Source organism: Alligator sinensis, unplaced genomic scaffold (genome assembly GCF_000455745.1).
Source record: "Alligator sinensis unplaced genomic scaffold, ASM45574v1 scaffold115_1, whole genome shotgun sequence".
NCBI lineage: Eukaryota > Metazoa > Chordata > Crocodylia > Alligatoridae > Alligator > Alligator sinensis.
This window is the reverse complement of record NW_005841895.1, coordinates 4,247,770-4,262,570: the sequence shown is the minus strand read 5'-3', so window position 1 is coordinate 4,262,570 and position 14,801 is coordinate 4,247,770. Positions and strand designations below refer to the sequence as shown.

The following is a 14,801-nucleotide window of genomic DNA, read 5'->3' as shown; positions in this document are numbered from 1 at the left end:
AGCTCATCATCTACATAGTTTTGCAGATCTGACCGTAAGCTGCTGGCTCAGTGTCACACTGGACGATTGTGGTAGGCCTGGAGTTCAGCACTCATTCCGTCATCCATTTGATTCCCCGCCCTGCCCCCCACATGCTTACATGCACACACTGCATCCATGGGCATCCCCCCATATCCTTCCCAAAAAGCACTTTTCTATCAGAACATATTCCATATTGCACAGCACAGCGGCTTGTCCACCAGTGACAAGCCCCGCGTGAAGGAAAAGGCCACAACCATAACAGCGCAGTAGGGAATGGCACACAAGGGAGTTAATAGACCAAAACCACTCTTCGGTGTGCTAAAACAAAACCCTCCAAGAAACTTTCCTGTCTATGCTAAAAGTCCCATCTCAGCATTCATCTCCTGTAATCCTAGGAGAGATTTTAGCCCGAAGCCCAGATGCATATCTGAGCACCATCAAAACCTGACATTTTGGATCTTCCATTTCGGATCTCAGGCCCATCCCAACAAAATGGGTCTCTTCAGCGTGTTTTTGGGTGCAGCAGCTGCATGGCAGACGGTTTTCTTGGCTCCATAGGACTCGAAGGGCAGTTTAGGGTCATATCCACCAAATCACCATGACCACAAGCTGAGCACATCAGAGCCCAGGCTCAGTTTCAGGATTGCTTCATGGATGTCCGTAATAGTCTTGCTCAACTCCACACATTCTTCAGGAGCTTTGGCCCACTGCTGAAGAGGGAATGCAATATCGGTGCTGCAGCAAAGACTGCTGTAACAGCCCAGCCCAAATAAATCGAGCAGGGCTTCTCAACATCAACCCAGCGTCTGGTGTAGCTGTTGGATTAGGTGCACCTCTATACAGAGGGCCAGCTCCAAACCAATTGCACCACTTAGGGGTGTATAACATGTGTGCAGACTTTCCCCCCGCTTGTTGCACTTAGGGGTGTATAACATGTGTGCAGACTTTCCCCCCCTTGTCGCACTTATGGGGCTCACACTCCCTTTAGGCTGCTGTTGGAGGATTTTTTAATATGTATATACTACCTCAAATTTCCAGAGTGAAGCACCAGCCAGGTGTGGCAAAAACCCCTGTGAACAAGTTTTTGGAAGCTCCAAGGTTTCGAAATGCTATTAGGAGCCGCTCTTTCACCTACTTTTTTCAACCCCACGTACAGAGAAAAAGTGATGCCTCCATTTCATATTATGTAAGTTTTATTTTATGTAAGATGATGGCCTTTGGCCAAGCCTCCCCTGGCTGCCATCTCATCAGATCGCAAACCTCAACAGGCTCGGGCCTGCTCAGGACTTGCAGGGGAGACCTGAGGAAAACCCAGGTGGTGCAGGAAATGGGGTTGGCGATTCAGTAGGTGGCCCTTGCTCCTCTGAGTCAGCACTGAGCATGAGCAACCGAATCCAGCATGCAGCTGGTAGTGCTGCCTGTTAAAGCAGCAAACAGAAGAATCTGACTGCTTGTGGTCATTCAAAGACTCCCCGAGCACTGCAAAAACAGAGCAACTCAAATATTCAATGTTAAAGGATTGGGGGGCGGGGGCTAGGGAAAGCTCCAATATACCGAGTAAAAAGCAGTGAGGGAGAGGATAGGCAGAATTGAAGTAAATTCCTGCTTCTCAACACTTCATACTTTTGGTGTAGTTTGAACCCAGATCTGAACTTTGCAGATGGTCTTTTTTGCAGACTTTAAGAGACACCGTAGAAGTCTGCGGTTAAAAAAAAAAAAAAAAGGAGAGAGAAGTAAGCAAGGACAGCAGCAGCTTTATAATTGATCCAACTAGCTTTCACTCATCAGGCAAATCTGTGTAAGTAGTGACTTGATACTCACTTTTCCTATAGTATCATACACCTTCTCCTCTCCTTTTAAGAAGGTACCTCCCAACCTACCTCATTAGCCTTCATTGCAATCAAACCAGAAAGCAGAACCATCTTAGCATTTCATCAGTATTGCATGACACCTATGACTTGAAGATTTGCATTGATCTTTCAGGTTCTTCAGAAAGAACAAGCAAAAAACATCTTTGAGCAAGAAGTGGGAACAGGCCTCCCCAAGGTCTCCACCTATGCTGAAGACTAGGTCTCTTCCATTTTGGATACCAAAAAATAAAATAAAGCCCTCCTGCTCTTTGTAAAAGAAAAAAAAAGCAAACAAAGTCTTTCCAAAACTCTCCCCAATAAAGCTAGTAAGTTCACTACCAAGTCTGTCTCTCTCCATCTCTGTAAATGCATCTCCCTTTGCATTTCACTCCATATACGAGTGCAAAGGGGAAGCTTATGTAGAGTCGTGTCTATACCAGCAGGCCCTGAAGATTTCCCAGTGTTTGAAGATGCATAAGGTATTTAAGGCCCCAATGATCATACATGCACCTGCACAGCAGCACACATTTTCCCACCCAAGGTGGCATTCCCCCATGCCTTCAGAACAAAGATTACATCCATGCACAAGCTGTAGCGTCTCTCAAGCACAAAAACTACTGCCTACATAAAACTTAAGACACAAAGGATTAGAAGGTTTGACACCTATTAGCAGAGGTCTGGAACCTGGTTCAGTAACAAGGCCTCTTTCTTACCTCAGTTAGGGGATAATACTGGTGATAAAACAAGACCTGAAGGGACCTGAGCTGGTGAAAGCTGCCGGAGTGGGAAGCCTGCACTTAAAAAAACAGGTGTTGCTTGACGACTCATTTAATCCAGGGGAGTGTCTGAGGCACAGCTGAAGTCATTACAGCCTCCAGAAACCATCTAAACCAACTGCACTCCTAATGAGCGAAGCTAATTCCTGAACTCACTATTAGTATGAACTGCTAAAATGTGAGGTACTGTTAAAGAAACAGTAAGCTGTGCTGGGTAAAGACAAGACAGCCGCTACAATCAACGCCCTTGTCCACATTACATCTCTAGAAGAGTCACGGTGCCTGGTTATGGCCTAGGCAAAAGCCGTAACACAGGCTGCCTGTCCCCCCAGTCAGATGAAAATCCTGGTTTATACCTATTATCAGGGCACATCAAGGATCCATCTACACTACAACTTCTGCTACACTTTTAGGAGCCTCCGGCTCAAGAGCCTCAGGAGCCTTGTCCTAGTTCAACCCTGTTTCAAGAAGACACTTAAGCACGTGGTACATGCTTGAGACTTGGAGGCCCAATGTGAGACACCCATCTTAAGGTAGGGTGCTGAGCACCGATTGGAAATCCGGCCCTTCAAAAGGTACCGTAAGGATGCCTAACAAAAGATAGAGTCAGGCATTCGGACTCACAAGTCACTTTTGACAATTTAGGATCTAGTTTCCTGTTCTAATTACTAGACCATTCTGTTTCCATCACGGACTATCTTATAAACGGCTAATTACTTTTTCTGAAGGCTGGCTTTCGTGGTAAACTGCTTACCACATCCTCCTTTTCCTCTTCTGTTTTTCCTCTAAATCTGCATTTTTTCTACAAAAAGTTTCCCCATGTGTAATGTTATTTGGGGAAATTACAGATTCTTAATTCGTTCAGAGAATGTAATTTATGTGGATTATTGCTGCATTTCTAATGTGCCTCATGGCAGAGGGAAGGATGCCACTGTGTTCCTCTGCGTTCTGCCCCTGATAAAATAATTAGAATAAAATTTATGAAAAACCAGTCTAAAAAATGTGGGCTCCTGAACCCAAAACAGTCAAGTTCTGGAGCTTTGTTTTCCACCACAATCCACCCTGATTAGTAAAAAACTGTCCAAGGTGCATGGTAAAATGGTATGACATGTATATGTCTTTGTGGCTTGGATCAAAGATTATGGGCAGGAATGTTGTTGATCAGATGAGCTATTCGGAGAATGTGTCACAGCGTTGCTTACAAGAAAGACCTGTTCAAGGAATTTGGCTAAGAGGTTGCTCGCCAATGGAAAGGAAAAATTAATTTTTGTGGCTAGTGCCTTACACAATAACAGCACATTGGAAGCAGCTGGTCCATGGTCCAACCTAGGAAGAAATAAGTATATCCAACAAATACAACATGGCACACAACTGTGAAAAAATAAGAGGGAGAGAACTAAAGGAAGCAATTTGTATAGGGTGTGCATTACTACCAATAAATTGCTTAATAATCCTATTCCAGAATAGGCCCAAGGTTATTTCTGCAGAAGATCATCTACACTCATCTGCATAATCATGCATCGTTTTGAATTGGGCTGCAGCAACGACAATGACCAGAAATGCTCCTATAAGGCATATGCAAAATAAACGTACAAGCGCTAGGATTCAATGTGCTGCACTTTTAAGTAAGGGTCTAAATTTTAGAGAACAATCCGCACATACCTGCATGCATGAGGAAATTCTCAAAAGCAGGTTTGTGGACACAGTAAGCGCACATAGCTCACCATGAAACTGAGCCTCATACCCAAAAGGAAATCACAAACCGCTTACAGAGACTCCTTATGAAGATCCTGAGCTGACGAGGAGCAAACATATCTTACAGCTTTGGGATTTGTGAGAGGTGAAGGCATCGCTGTCCCCTCTCGTGCCATTCTTTAAAACAAAACAAAAAAAACAAAAAGTTGAAAGTTCTGAGAAAAAAAAATTGAGATCACCCATCCCAAATTGAAAGATAAATAAGGAAGCATTTTGCAGAACTTGTCCCTCACTTGTAGTTCCACTATTCTAATATAGCATTTTGAACCAGTATTGTAGCATGCTTATATAGTACTAATACCCAAAGTCCTTAACCCATGAGAACCATGTTGTACTTGGCTATAGACAGATGCGCTGGGAAATGCAAACTCTGCCGGGAGTAGATTATACTCTTAAGAGTGTAACGCTCAGAAAAAGGAGAAGGAAAATGTTACAAGCAGCAAGCAAAGCAGTCACTAGATAAGTTAGTCCTGTTTTTAAAAAAAATATTATAAATCCATTTTATTGGTGTTACAAAAGTACTAGGGAAGATGCAGGAATCACTTGAGCAAGAGGCACAGAGGGAAGGAGATGAAGCTAGGTGCTGTTTGACAGCCTAAAGGTTGTACTGAAGGAAGACCATTGCTGAACAAGAGTAAAGCAAATGAAGGGGAGAGAGAAACTCCACGGATCAGACTTGAGTACTTAAGAACTCACGAGATTTTCAAGCCCAATACATCAAGGGGCTTAGGTGCTTGGCTCAAGCCAATACTGATGGATGAGCAGAGCAAATTGAAAGGTTTGGGACCATTTCCCCGCCCCCCTCACTCAGATAATGCCGATTCAACAAATCAAAACACAAAGTGAGAACGCATGGTTTTGAAATGTTCAGTGCGAAATTTATATAAACAATAGAAGAACTGAAACTTTCATTTTAAGAAGCTGAAATAATGTTTTGCCTTTATTTACATATCTTCATAAGGTCCAAACCATTTTTATTTTTTTGGAACACTTTCAAAAATTGTACCCTCGGAGATGTAGCAATTTTCAAGTCTCAAGATTCTGGGTGGTTTTTGAAAACCACCTCAGAGCATATTTATATTTCTATGTATATAAAAGCCAGGAATGGAAATTTTTGACCCAAGAGGGAAAAGAAGAAAAAAAAAAAAATCTGAGCATCTGAAAAGAAAAGGAAGGCCTGAATGTCAACTTTTCTGGTGTTGTTTTGTTAGCTGCCTCAAAATTATTGCTTAGCTTGCTATGGAAGTCACTACAAACTTGCAAGTTTCTTGGACATTAATAATTTTGGGTGACAGATGAGTTCAGATCATGCAGTTTAATCGTGCTGTTGAGTGACTCTAGGGAAGATGTTCTTGTACTATGCTATTGGGACAGCTCGTTTGGATATCGAGCTTCAAATAATGAATCTGAAATGTACAGTTCAGCAGAAGCATTAAGGTAATGGAAACTCAACTTTTCTAATGTTCCAACATATAAATAGAACACCAGTCAGGACACTAGACAATTGACTGGCTTTGCTCAAATGCACGCAGGAATAAATGGAAACATCCTTATTTCCTATCCCAGGGGGCAATTATTTCAGAGCCTGGCTTTGTGCATTAATAAAAAGCAAGATTCTATTGTCTGGTAGCAAAAGTAACTTACTGTACCAGGAGTGCAGCGCTGCAGAAGAAAACTAAACCCTACTTCGAACAGTTCTTCCAGCCCTAGCCATAAATACACATTTAATTCAACTTCCTATCGGCTGCATCAGCACTCACCTGCTCAGAAGGGGAAAACAAGAATTTTCAAATGTCAGAGCATTTGGGAAAAAAACAGTAGAATAAGTCTAAAGATTTGAATTTCCACATGCATTCAGGAGAAGCGGCTTGCTTTAGTCCTTTCATGTCTTTATACCTCCATTTCAGTCCCATGACAGTGGGTCAGGAAAAGTAAACTCGCTTGCGCTTTGGAAAAAGTGGTAGGAAAGGATTGGATGCTGGTAGCATTTTCTTCCCATCCACTAGAACAAAATGAAAGAATGCCAGAAATACTCTCATCTCAAAAATATTTTTAAAAAATTGAAACAGAAAAGGAACAGAAACAAAAGAAATTCTTTGTGAAGCAATATTTACTTGAAAAGATGTAAAAAGTAACAGGCAAAAAAAACCTTCTCTGCATCTGTACAGGGCCCTACACAGAGGGAGAGCGCGCGAGCACACACACTAACCCCAAGCATTCAAGCCTCGTGAATCATCTCTTCCCTACCCCCTGCCCAACCAAGAAACCCACAATATGCCATAGGATGTTTTTCAAGTAATGCATGAAGAGTTCTTATTTGCTTTATGGTTTTAGATCCTTTAGGGTGCAACCATCCAAGTCCAGTATCATCATCCTTAATTCTAAACCAAATCCTGTGCTATCCAATGATCAAAGCTGGGTGCTGAAATACTGCGTGTGGTATAAATGCTCAGAGACTTGCATGCAAAACTGTTTTAGAAATAGTTTATATAAAGTTTATAGAAAAGAAAGATGGCTTTGTAGTTGAAGCAGCACAGCACAGAGCTGAAGGCTTAGGTGCGGTGCATCCCTCTTCCCCATGCCTTTAGCTCTGCTTGTTGTTTTGAGTAAAATACTTGGCTGATCTCTGCCTCAGTTTCCCCTCTCTGTAAAATGGAGCCAACACCAAATGTCAAATATCCAGTTGCGTGTTCTAGGCATTTGCAAGCATTTATCATTCAAAATAGAGAACGAATCCGATGCATGAGATTACCATAGCATAAAGCAGGAAGGGTCCGATTTTTGTTAGAAGGAAGCCTTAAAATTTGCCTCTAGCTTTCTACTTACATAGGCAGCTGGCAGGATACTGATGGCTTTAAAGAAGAAAGAAAAAAAGAGAAAAAAAAAGAAAGATTCTTGGAGATACATAACTCATTTAATTGAAACCATTAGTTTTACTGGCAGACAGCTTCACATTTCTGTTCTGTTAATCCGAACAAAGTGCTGCAATTATGACTCAATACACAATGTCCTCTAGTGCCACCTCACCCCTTGCTCACATAGTATGGAAAGAAAAAAGAAAAAACTTTTCAGTTAATGAAACATCCAATGCTTCTATCCAGAATACTTTTATTATATGGTTATCATATACATCAGAATTATATTGGAAACATTTACAAATATGTAAAGAGTAGTTCATAACCTCCAGTATTCACATACACACAGTAACTCACACACTCATTTTGCATGTCTAGTCAGTTATCAGGCAAATGATACACAAAATTATTGCTCTGTGAACATACACCTCAGATTAAAATTTAATCTTCAGTGGCAAAAACTGAGAATTAAAAAAAAAAAAAAAAAGTCTTAAATACCCTGTATAACATACCTGTGCATAAACCTAACAATGTATTTAGCTTACCCATTACCTTTGAAATACTTACCAAAATTAAAATTTGAAACCATTTTTATAAAAAAAAAAAAAAAAAAGTATTAAAAAGTTCACCATTATTTACAAATCCGATTAAATTACACATAAATAAATATATACATTCAACACACTGCTTCCCTTAATTCACATAAAGCCTCCCTGGATTCTTTTTTTAGGCCCTAATAAGCAAATATGTTCTCTTTAAAAAAAAAAAAAAAAAAAAAAGTTATGTGCCTATTCTTTCAAGTTTTTTTTTTCCAATTTAAAAGCATGACCCAATATAAATATGCAAATAAAGCTGCAATATCCTTAGACAAAAAACAGATTTTCTAAAAGGATTTTGTTTTCAGTTCCATGTAGTTATTTCTTGTTAAAAAAATATCAAGATGATATCCACCGCAGCCAACATTCCTGCAGTTTTAAAAAGTCTGAATGTTTTCATTAAAAATAAGCCTCGTAATTAAAACAAACATGTCAAATGCCATCAAATAGCTTTTACATCTAAGAGACTTCAATTTTCTCCCATGGTAATCTGAAAATAAAGCAAAACCAGAAGGATCTTGCCATCTTCAGGTATTTATAAAACATTTAGAGTACATAAAAGCTAAAAATCATTGCTTAATACTGCATTATTGTTATCGTTGCATTTAAAAAGAATAAAAACCTGAAATTTCATCCGACAACGAACAGGAGCCAATCTAAAATTTGCATCTTAAACAATATACACGGAGCTAGTCACCACTAGATAGTTAGGTGTTGAAAACTCTCTCTCTCTTTTTGCATATCCATCAATAACATTATAGCACCACTTTTACAGCAAAGGATTTTAATACGTTTGTGCCAGTACTTATCTTCGGTAACCGATTCCACAGTTAAGGGACACTGCAGCTTTAGAAAGGTTTGTCTTATTGATCCGGAGGAGTGGGGGGGAAGGGGAGAGGGGGTGAAGATCCTGAAAAAAGGGCCATTTTCCCCTCCACTCCCCCTTTTTTTCTACCTGCCCCCTAGGCAAGAAGAACTCAGTCTGTGTTTAGAAGGAACGGTTCAAAAGTCTGGTTTCTCTCATTTTACTTCCTGTGCTTATCCATTTTATCAATGGTTTTGTTGGTTTCTGCAGGGCTCTGGTCGCCAGTGTTCATATAGGTTTTGTCTGCTATTTTTAACGCTTCATTTAGGTAGTTCTGGACGGATGTCATGGCAGCACAGATGGCAGCACTCCCAAAGCCATGTGTGATCAGGCTAAAATGAGTCAAACAGCCCTGGATACCAGGGTCCAAGATTGGACTAGGTCTAGTGTTTCCAAGAGGAGTTCTATCCTGAGTGAGGAGGTCTGTGAATTCCTTACAGATCTGCCTGCAAGACATAAGAAGTGTTCACACTTTACACCGGAGCAAGGGTTCCTGCAGGAAGTGCAAGAAGTCCTTTAAGATTTAGCAGGAAGAAAAAGGAAAGTGGGGAGGGGAGGGGGCAGGGAAAAGAGATGCAGGGTCCTTTAAAACAAAACGAACCAGCAGTAATTCGCACTACATAGCAACTAGAAAGATTTTAGAAGTCAGTTACATTTTATGTCATCATCAAGACCCTTGATCTAATTCGAAAAATTAAAGCCTCAGTGTCAGTCTCTGACATCCATTTAACTTTATCTCATATAAATGTGCACACACTTTCCAAAGTGTGATCTTTCCAGGTTTGGTGTCTGGCTGGTTCTGCTTCATTTACTCTTGATTTTTTTAAAATTAATTTAGGGCCAGTTTCTGTGAGAACTTCCACAGCTGCATTTAAGTCATTTGCAATTGATAATACGGCTGAACTGGGGCATTTCATTTAGCTGTGTGCATTATCCACATTTACCCACCTCATTAGAGGCCCTGATCCCATGAATACTTATGCACATGAGCAGCACACACAAATGTTCAATGCGACTACTCAAGCACATGAAGTTACTCCCATGCATTACAGCTCACAGGAGCAGAGTCCTAGATTTTAGATGTGCTTTGTTCTTTTCACGTGAACTGAGGGAAGTTAATGGAATCATCATTATTGGATCAACTGCACAATAATGTGCGGTATTTTGGGGGGAAAAAAGGAAAAAAAAGTTACTCTAGAGTACAAAAATATATACTTGAATAACTAAGTGTGATTTCATATTAGTAGACATAGTATTTTCATTAAGAGGTATATTCCTATGAATTAAGCTTCATCTTGTAGGAAGAATCCAATACTTGTTTGTTTAGTTCTCTCGGATTATAAACCAACCGAGTCATCTCTGAGCCCAGATAACTATAAACCCACTCAAGGCAAAGAAATCCCTTTTGCCGACTCCAGTGGGCTTTGCAGCTGAGCTTAAAATTGCTGCTACACAACACTTAAAAAAAAAAAAAAAAAATCCCCATAAAAACCCAGACAGGTGCACATACAAAAAAAGTATCTTCTTATTCTATAAGAGCCTAGTGCCATATCTATAGATGCTGGCTTTCAGCCTCACTTAATTCTTCAGCACAGTACCACAAGGGCTTATGATAACTCTTGGAACTATAAAACACACGGGGCTCTTCATTTTTAGTAAAGAGCCAAGAACTGGGCTGTATTTTACAATATAAGATTTTTCTGGTCACCGACAGCAGCATCGTAAAAAAAGAAAAAAATTTCTCCAAACTTACTTTGCAGCAAGAAGCATGTTTTTCCTGTTAGCCATCTCGTTACGGCCCAAGTGCGGTCTGGTTAAATATTCAGCCACTGCTTTAGAGGGAAACTCTGTCTCACATACATAGCCAAAGTCACGAGCAAGATGTACTGCTTCACCTGGAACAGGGAGATAAGTGTGCACATTTATTGGATGCAAGAAAACCAGACATTCACCATCAGAAGATTAGAGAAATATATACTAAGTACAAGTACTTAAGTTCCTCCTAGCATGCTCCAATTTAAAGTCATTTATAATGATTCACCCCACTGTTTGTTGTTATTTTCTAATAGACAATAAGTCTCCCTTCCTCAAACTGGACTGGGGAAAATCTGTATACCATGTGCTTTAAAAATAATTGTTTTGGTTGCCTTTGTATCAGAAAACAAGCTGTGGGCTTCTGCATCTAGTTAAGGGTAGGTTTGGCTCTGAACACTCAGAAGGCACACAAAACTGGCAAGAGACCTCCATTTGCGCAAGCAGATTTCTGAAGTTAAATAGACTTTGCACACAAGGTACTATTCACAAATAATCATTTGAATACATATTAAATTGAAAGAAAACAGCAGTATTGTTTTGTCTAATTAAAAAAAAAAAAAAAAAAAAAAAAAAAACTTATTCTAGCAAAAACCCTGAATTTTATTGCGACTTACATGTCAGCAGACACTTTGACTGCAGTACCAATTCTGCTTTCCAAAAGAATTAAAACTAGAAACCAGTACAGTATTTTGAGAAACTGCTCTTCTCAGTCTACACAAAATTAGGTTTAAGTATTCCTACCCCTTAGCAAATCGGTTGAGTGCACACACTCCTGAAGCCAAGCTAGGCTTATCCAGGGCCCACATAACATGTTGCAGATTAAACGAGCTCCGGTTTCCTACCAGGAAGTCAAAAGCTGTAAATCTCACTTTATATGCACGTTTATTAGGAAAGCTTCTGAGGATACCATGGAGGTAGGTCACTCATTGGAGTCAGCTGCTCCTGTGCTTTTAAGTCTCCCAATAGGAAGCCAAAGGACATAGAAATTGAGGAAGTTCACACACTCCCCTACTCAACAAACATGCACACTCCAGCTTCCAGACAAGTTGACGTCCTCACTGAGACTTAAGACCTGCTTGGTATAAAGGAATTCCTTCCTTTATACCCGTCAAGTTCACCACACCGCAAAAAAGACTAGGATATATTTTTCCCCCCATTGAACAAAATGAATAAAAAATGTTTATCTCGTGAATAAAAACTGCACAGTTACTGCTGTTGGAATTAAAACTTACTATTGACAGTTCATAGGGGGGTGAGGGGCAGAGGTGGAACACATTCATATACTTAAAAAAAACCTTTCATAGAGTGTTACTTGCATGGGACACTACATTTGTTCTGAGGATGATCCCAAATAAAAAGGTCTTATTTGCATTAATATGTTGAGAGGTTTAGTAGGCAGCACTGCTTGTTTATTTTCTGGAACTCATTTTCTAAAAGCTTTGTTCTGTCTGGTAGTTTCTAGGCATGCAAAATTAGAAGACATATGCCTAACAGCAACAACAATTTTTTTTAATGAAATGCATCTAAAAACTAACCTTCCACCAAAGATGTCAATAAAGTCACATTTGCAGCTTTCCTTCTACCGGCTGGAAGATTCAAGCCAATTTTATCCAGTTTTTCCCTTAGTGATCTGCCACCATTTTTGGATTTGGCTCTGTAATTAGAGAGAGAAATCATCTAATTTAGCTGGGGGGAAGCACTTATTTTGAAGATGGAAAACTTGAGTTACTAACATGCAATGAGAATCTATTGGGGGAAAAATGAAAACAAGCTCTGTTTTCAAATGACCTACTTTTTAATGCTCTCCTACATACCCGTCAGGCTAAAATAGATCAGAAACACAAGATCAAATGCATTTTGCCTTTAAAACTGCACCATCAAAAAATGGTGGCCGAACAAGGAGCATTATAAGGATTCAATAGTTTACAAAAGTTAAAGGACATAGAGAGTGTCTAAGTGATACATAAAGACAATGATCTAAGACAATTTTACAGGCAAGATTATTTCGCACCGCACTAGGAAAAATAGTCAAAAAAAACAAAAAACAAAAACCTCTTCTTGCCATTTCAAAGATGGAATCAATCAGATTTTAAGCAGAAAGAGAGAGAGAAAATTTGCTGTCAGAACTGTTATAGCACTTCTCTTTGGGAAGTGCCAGAAGTGCAAACAAGGAGTTTTATTTCCAAAGCCTATTAGAATTCAGCGTTATTTTTTATTTTTTTTTAAGTTTCAGAAAATCCTTTAGACAAACAATTCTTCCATCCACTTCTCTGCATGAACCTTGCAAGAAAAATCATTCAACAATATCTATTTTAGTGTAAAAGGTGGGGGGGCAATAGCAGCCTACCTTCTGAGTACGCCTCCCAGCAAAGAGGCGTTTAGGCATTCTGGAGGCGAGAGCCTTCTCTGAACCTCTGCTACTGTCACTTTATATTTAGATGTGGAACTCAGCAGAGAAAGTCTCCCCGGAACAGAACAAAATACTTCATTGGGGTTTATCACCACTCCAATTAATCCATCCTTCTGGCAGGGGAGACCCAGAGCACTGTTTTTCGTTAACGAAATAGGACCTGCAGAAGGAGGTGGGAAAGCAGGCATTTTATACAACGAGGAAGCGACAGTTAAGGTTTCTCTAAAGACATGGAGTCAAACCTTGTTTCACGTTAAATATTCACCAGTGAATCTCACCCTAAATCCTAACCTACAATGCCACCGGTTAGATGGAGCACGCACAGCTACTAACAGGCAATGATTAATGTTGTTCTTGCTGTCCACACAGCACATTTCAAGAAGCTGCTGCATCACAATTAAGAACGTGTCACAATCTTTAAGAAGTCATGTAAAAAGACCACACAAAAAAAGTAACAACAACAACAACAACAACAACTTTAAAAAAAAAAAAAAAACCCAAGGAAAAAACCAAACGAAAAACCCCATTGTGTACCAATGAAACAGTATTCTGAAGTTAACAAATTCAGACGCAGAAGTGGCACAACAAGACTATAAAACTTTATATAGTGGCAGACCATAAGTTATCAACACACCAGAAAACTCCTTCAAAATCAAGAGATAGGGATAGAGGTCCCCCACCCTGCCCAGCCAAGCACAAGCAGCGCAATACAAAGAATGAAATGCCAAAACAGGACAGCATTCTTCCTCCACTTTCACAGCTGAGAGACCAGCCTCTCCCTTGAATTCAACTCTTCTCCAAATATTGCAATAAAAGACGCGTATCCAGCTGAGACCAGAACCGAGAGCAAGACCGCTTGTGTTTAAAGGCGCCATTCTAAATCCCAAGCAGGGATACCATATTTTCCAGAGACTCGCACCAGAATTAATGTAGCAACATACTGAAATCCTGCCCAGCTAGCTGCTCAGCAATTAAATCATTCCAATGGGCAATTAATACGAGCAAGAGTTAAAACAGCAAAGCCTGCCCATATTTACTACATGCAGGGACACTTGGGGGGGGGATGTATCCGACAGCAAAACAGTTCTTCCATGAGCTAATTCAGCCATCAGAGCTTCTGACAAGTGCTTCTCCTTTTCCTCAGATACTTATTTGTTTTAAGTCCCCTTGAGAGGAAGCTTGCCCTGGTTTTTAAAGGGCCACTTGGCTGGCCAGCAGCAAGAAAAGAAAGCCAAGGCTTGCCAGCCAAGTCAAGGTGTTTTTAAGCCTGGTTCAAGCAGCAGTTACCAAGTGATTTCTAGGGTCGCTGATGACAGTGGCTCTCCCCCAGATAAACTCCCTGCAAGCTGCTCCCCCAGCAAGCCTTGGCCCGGCGGGGAAGAGGCAAGGCGCTGGGAGAACAGAGATGTCCTTGGTTGCCCCAATGCTGTCGCTCCCCCACACAGTAAGACTGATAGCAAGAGCGAACGGCCTGCTCTCCCTCTGCACGGCTGGGAGCATCCCAGGGACTTGCTGGCAAGCAGCTCCTGGTTTGGCCCGCGCCTTTGTCACCCGCATCAAGCCTTCCTCTAGCTTTCCCACACTCCTTCCTGCTGCAGTCACTGGGGACTGCTGGAATCTAGACCCCCTCCTTCGCTCCCAGCAGTGACGCGCAGGCCTCCTGCCGTGGAGAGGCTCTTAAATAAATGCACTAGGGAATCCTGCCCGACGCCACAGCAAGGCCAAAGTAGAGGGAAGCAAAAAGTGCCTACTGACCTTTTCTAATGACTGTCTGGTCATGCATTAGCAAGTGTTGGTCTTCCACGTTCTGCGGAAAGAAGTACAGGTCCTTTAGAGCGGGCGAGGCTGGGATCTGCCC

The 14,801-nt window shown here is 40.8% G+C and overlaps 1 protein-coding gene and 1 long non-coding RNA gene across 2 annotated transcripts in view; both read right to left on the bottom strand.

Annotated features, from left to right (window-relative positions):
• Nucleotides 1-1,342: 1,342 nt before the first annotated feature.
• On the bottom strand, nucleotides 1,343-2,662 carry LOC106721864. The gene is made up of 3 exons (XR_001357570.1): nucleotides 2,585-2,662; nucleotides 1,576-1,720; nucleotides 1,343-1,500 (listed from the first exon to the last, which is right to left on the bottom strand). It is a non-coding gene; the product is annotated as an uncharacterized LOC106721864 (long non-coding RNA).
• Nucleotides 2,663-7,493: 4,831 nt separating this feature from the next.
• The window catches only part of TFAP2C (transcription factor AP-2 gamma), an 11,048-nt gene continuing 3,740 nt past the window's right edge, over nucleotides 7,494-14,801 (bottom strand). Inside the window, exons 2-6 of the mRNA XM_006018205.2 lie at nucleotides 14,699-14,795; nucleotides 12,881-13,103; nucleotides 12,069-12,187; nucleotides 10,472-10,613; nucleotides 7,494-9,164 (exon numbers count right to left, since the gene is read on the bottom strand). Of these exons, the coding sequence (XP_006018267.1) occupies nucleotides 8,879-9,164; nucleotides 10,472-10,613; nucleotides 12,069-12,187; nucleotides 12,881-13,103; nucleotides 14,699-14,795 (867 nt within the window). The 3' untranslated portion in view covers nucleotides 7,494-8,878. The remainder of the gene's footprint in view (nucleotides 9,165-10,471; nucleotides 10,614-12,068; nucleotides 12,188-12,880; nucleotides 13,104-14,698; nucleotides 14,796-14,801) is intronic.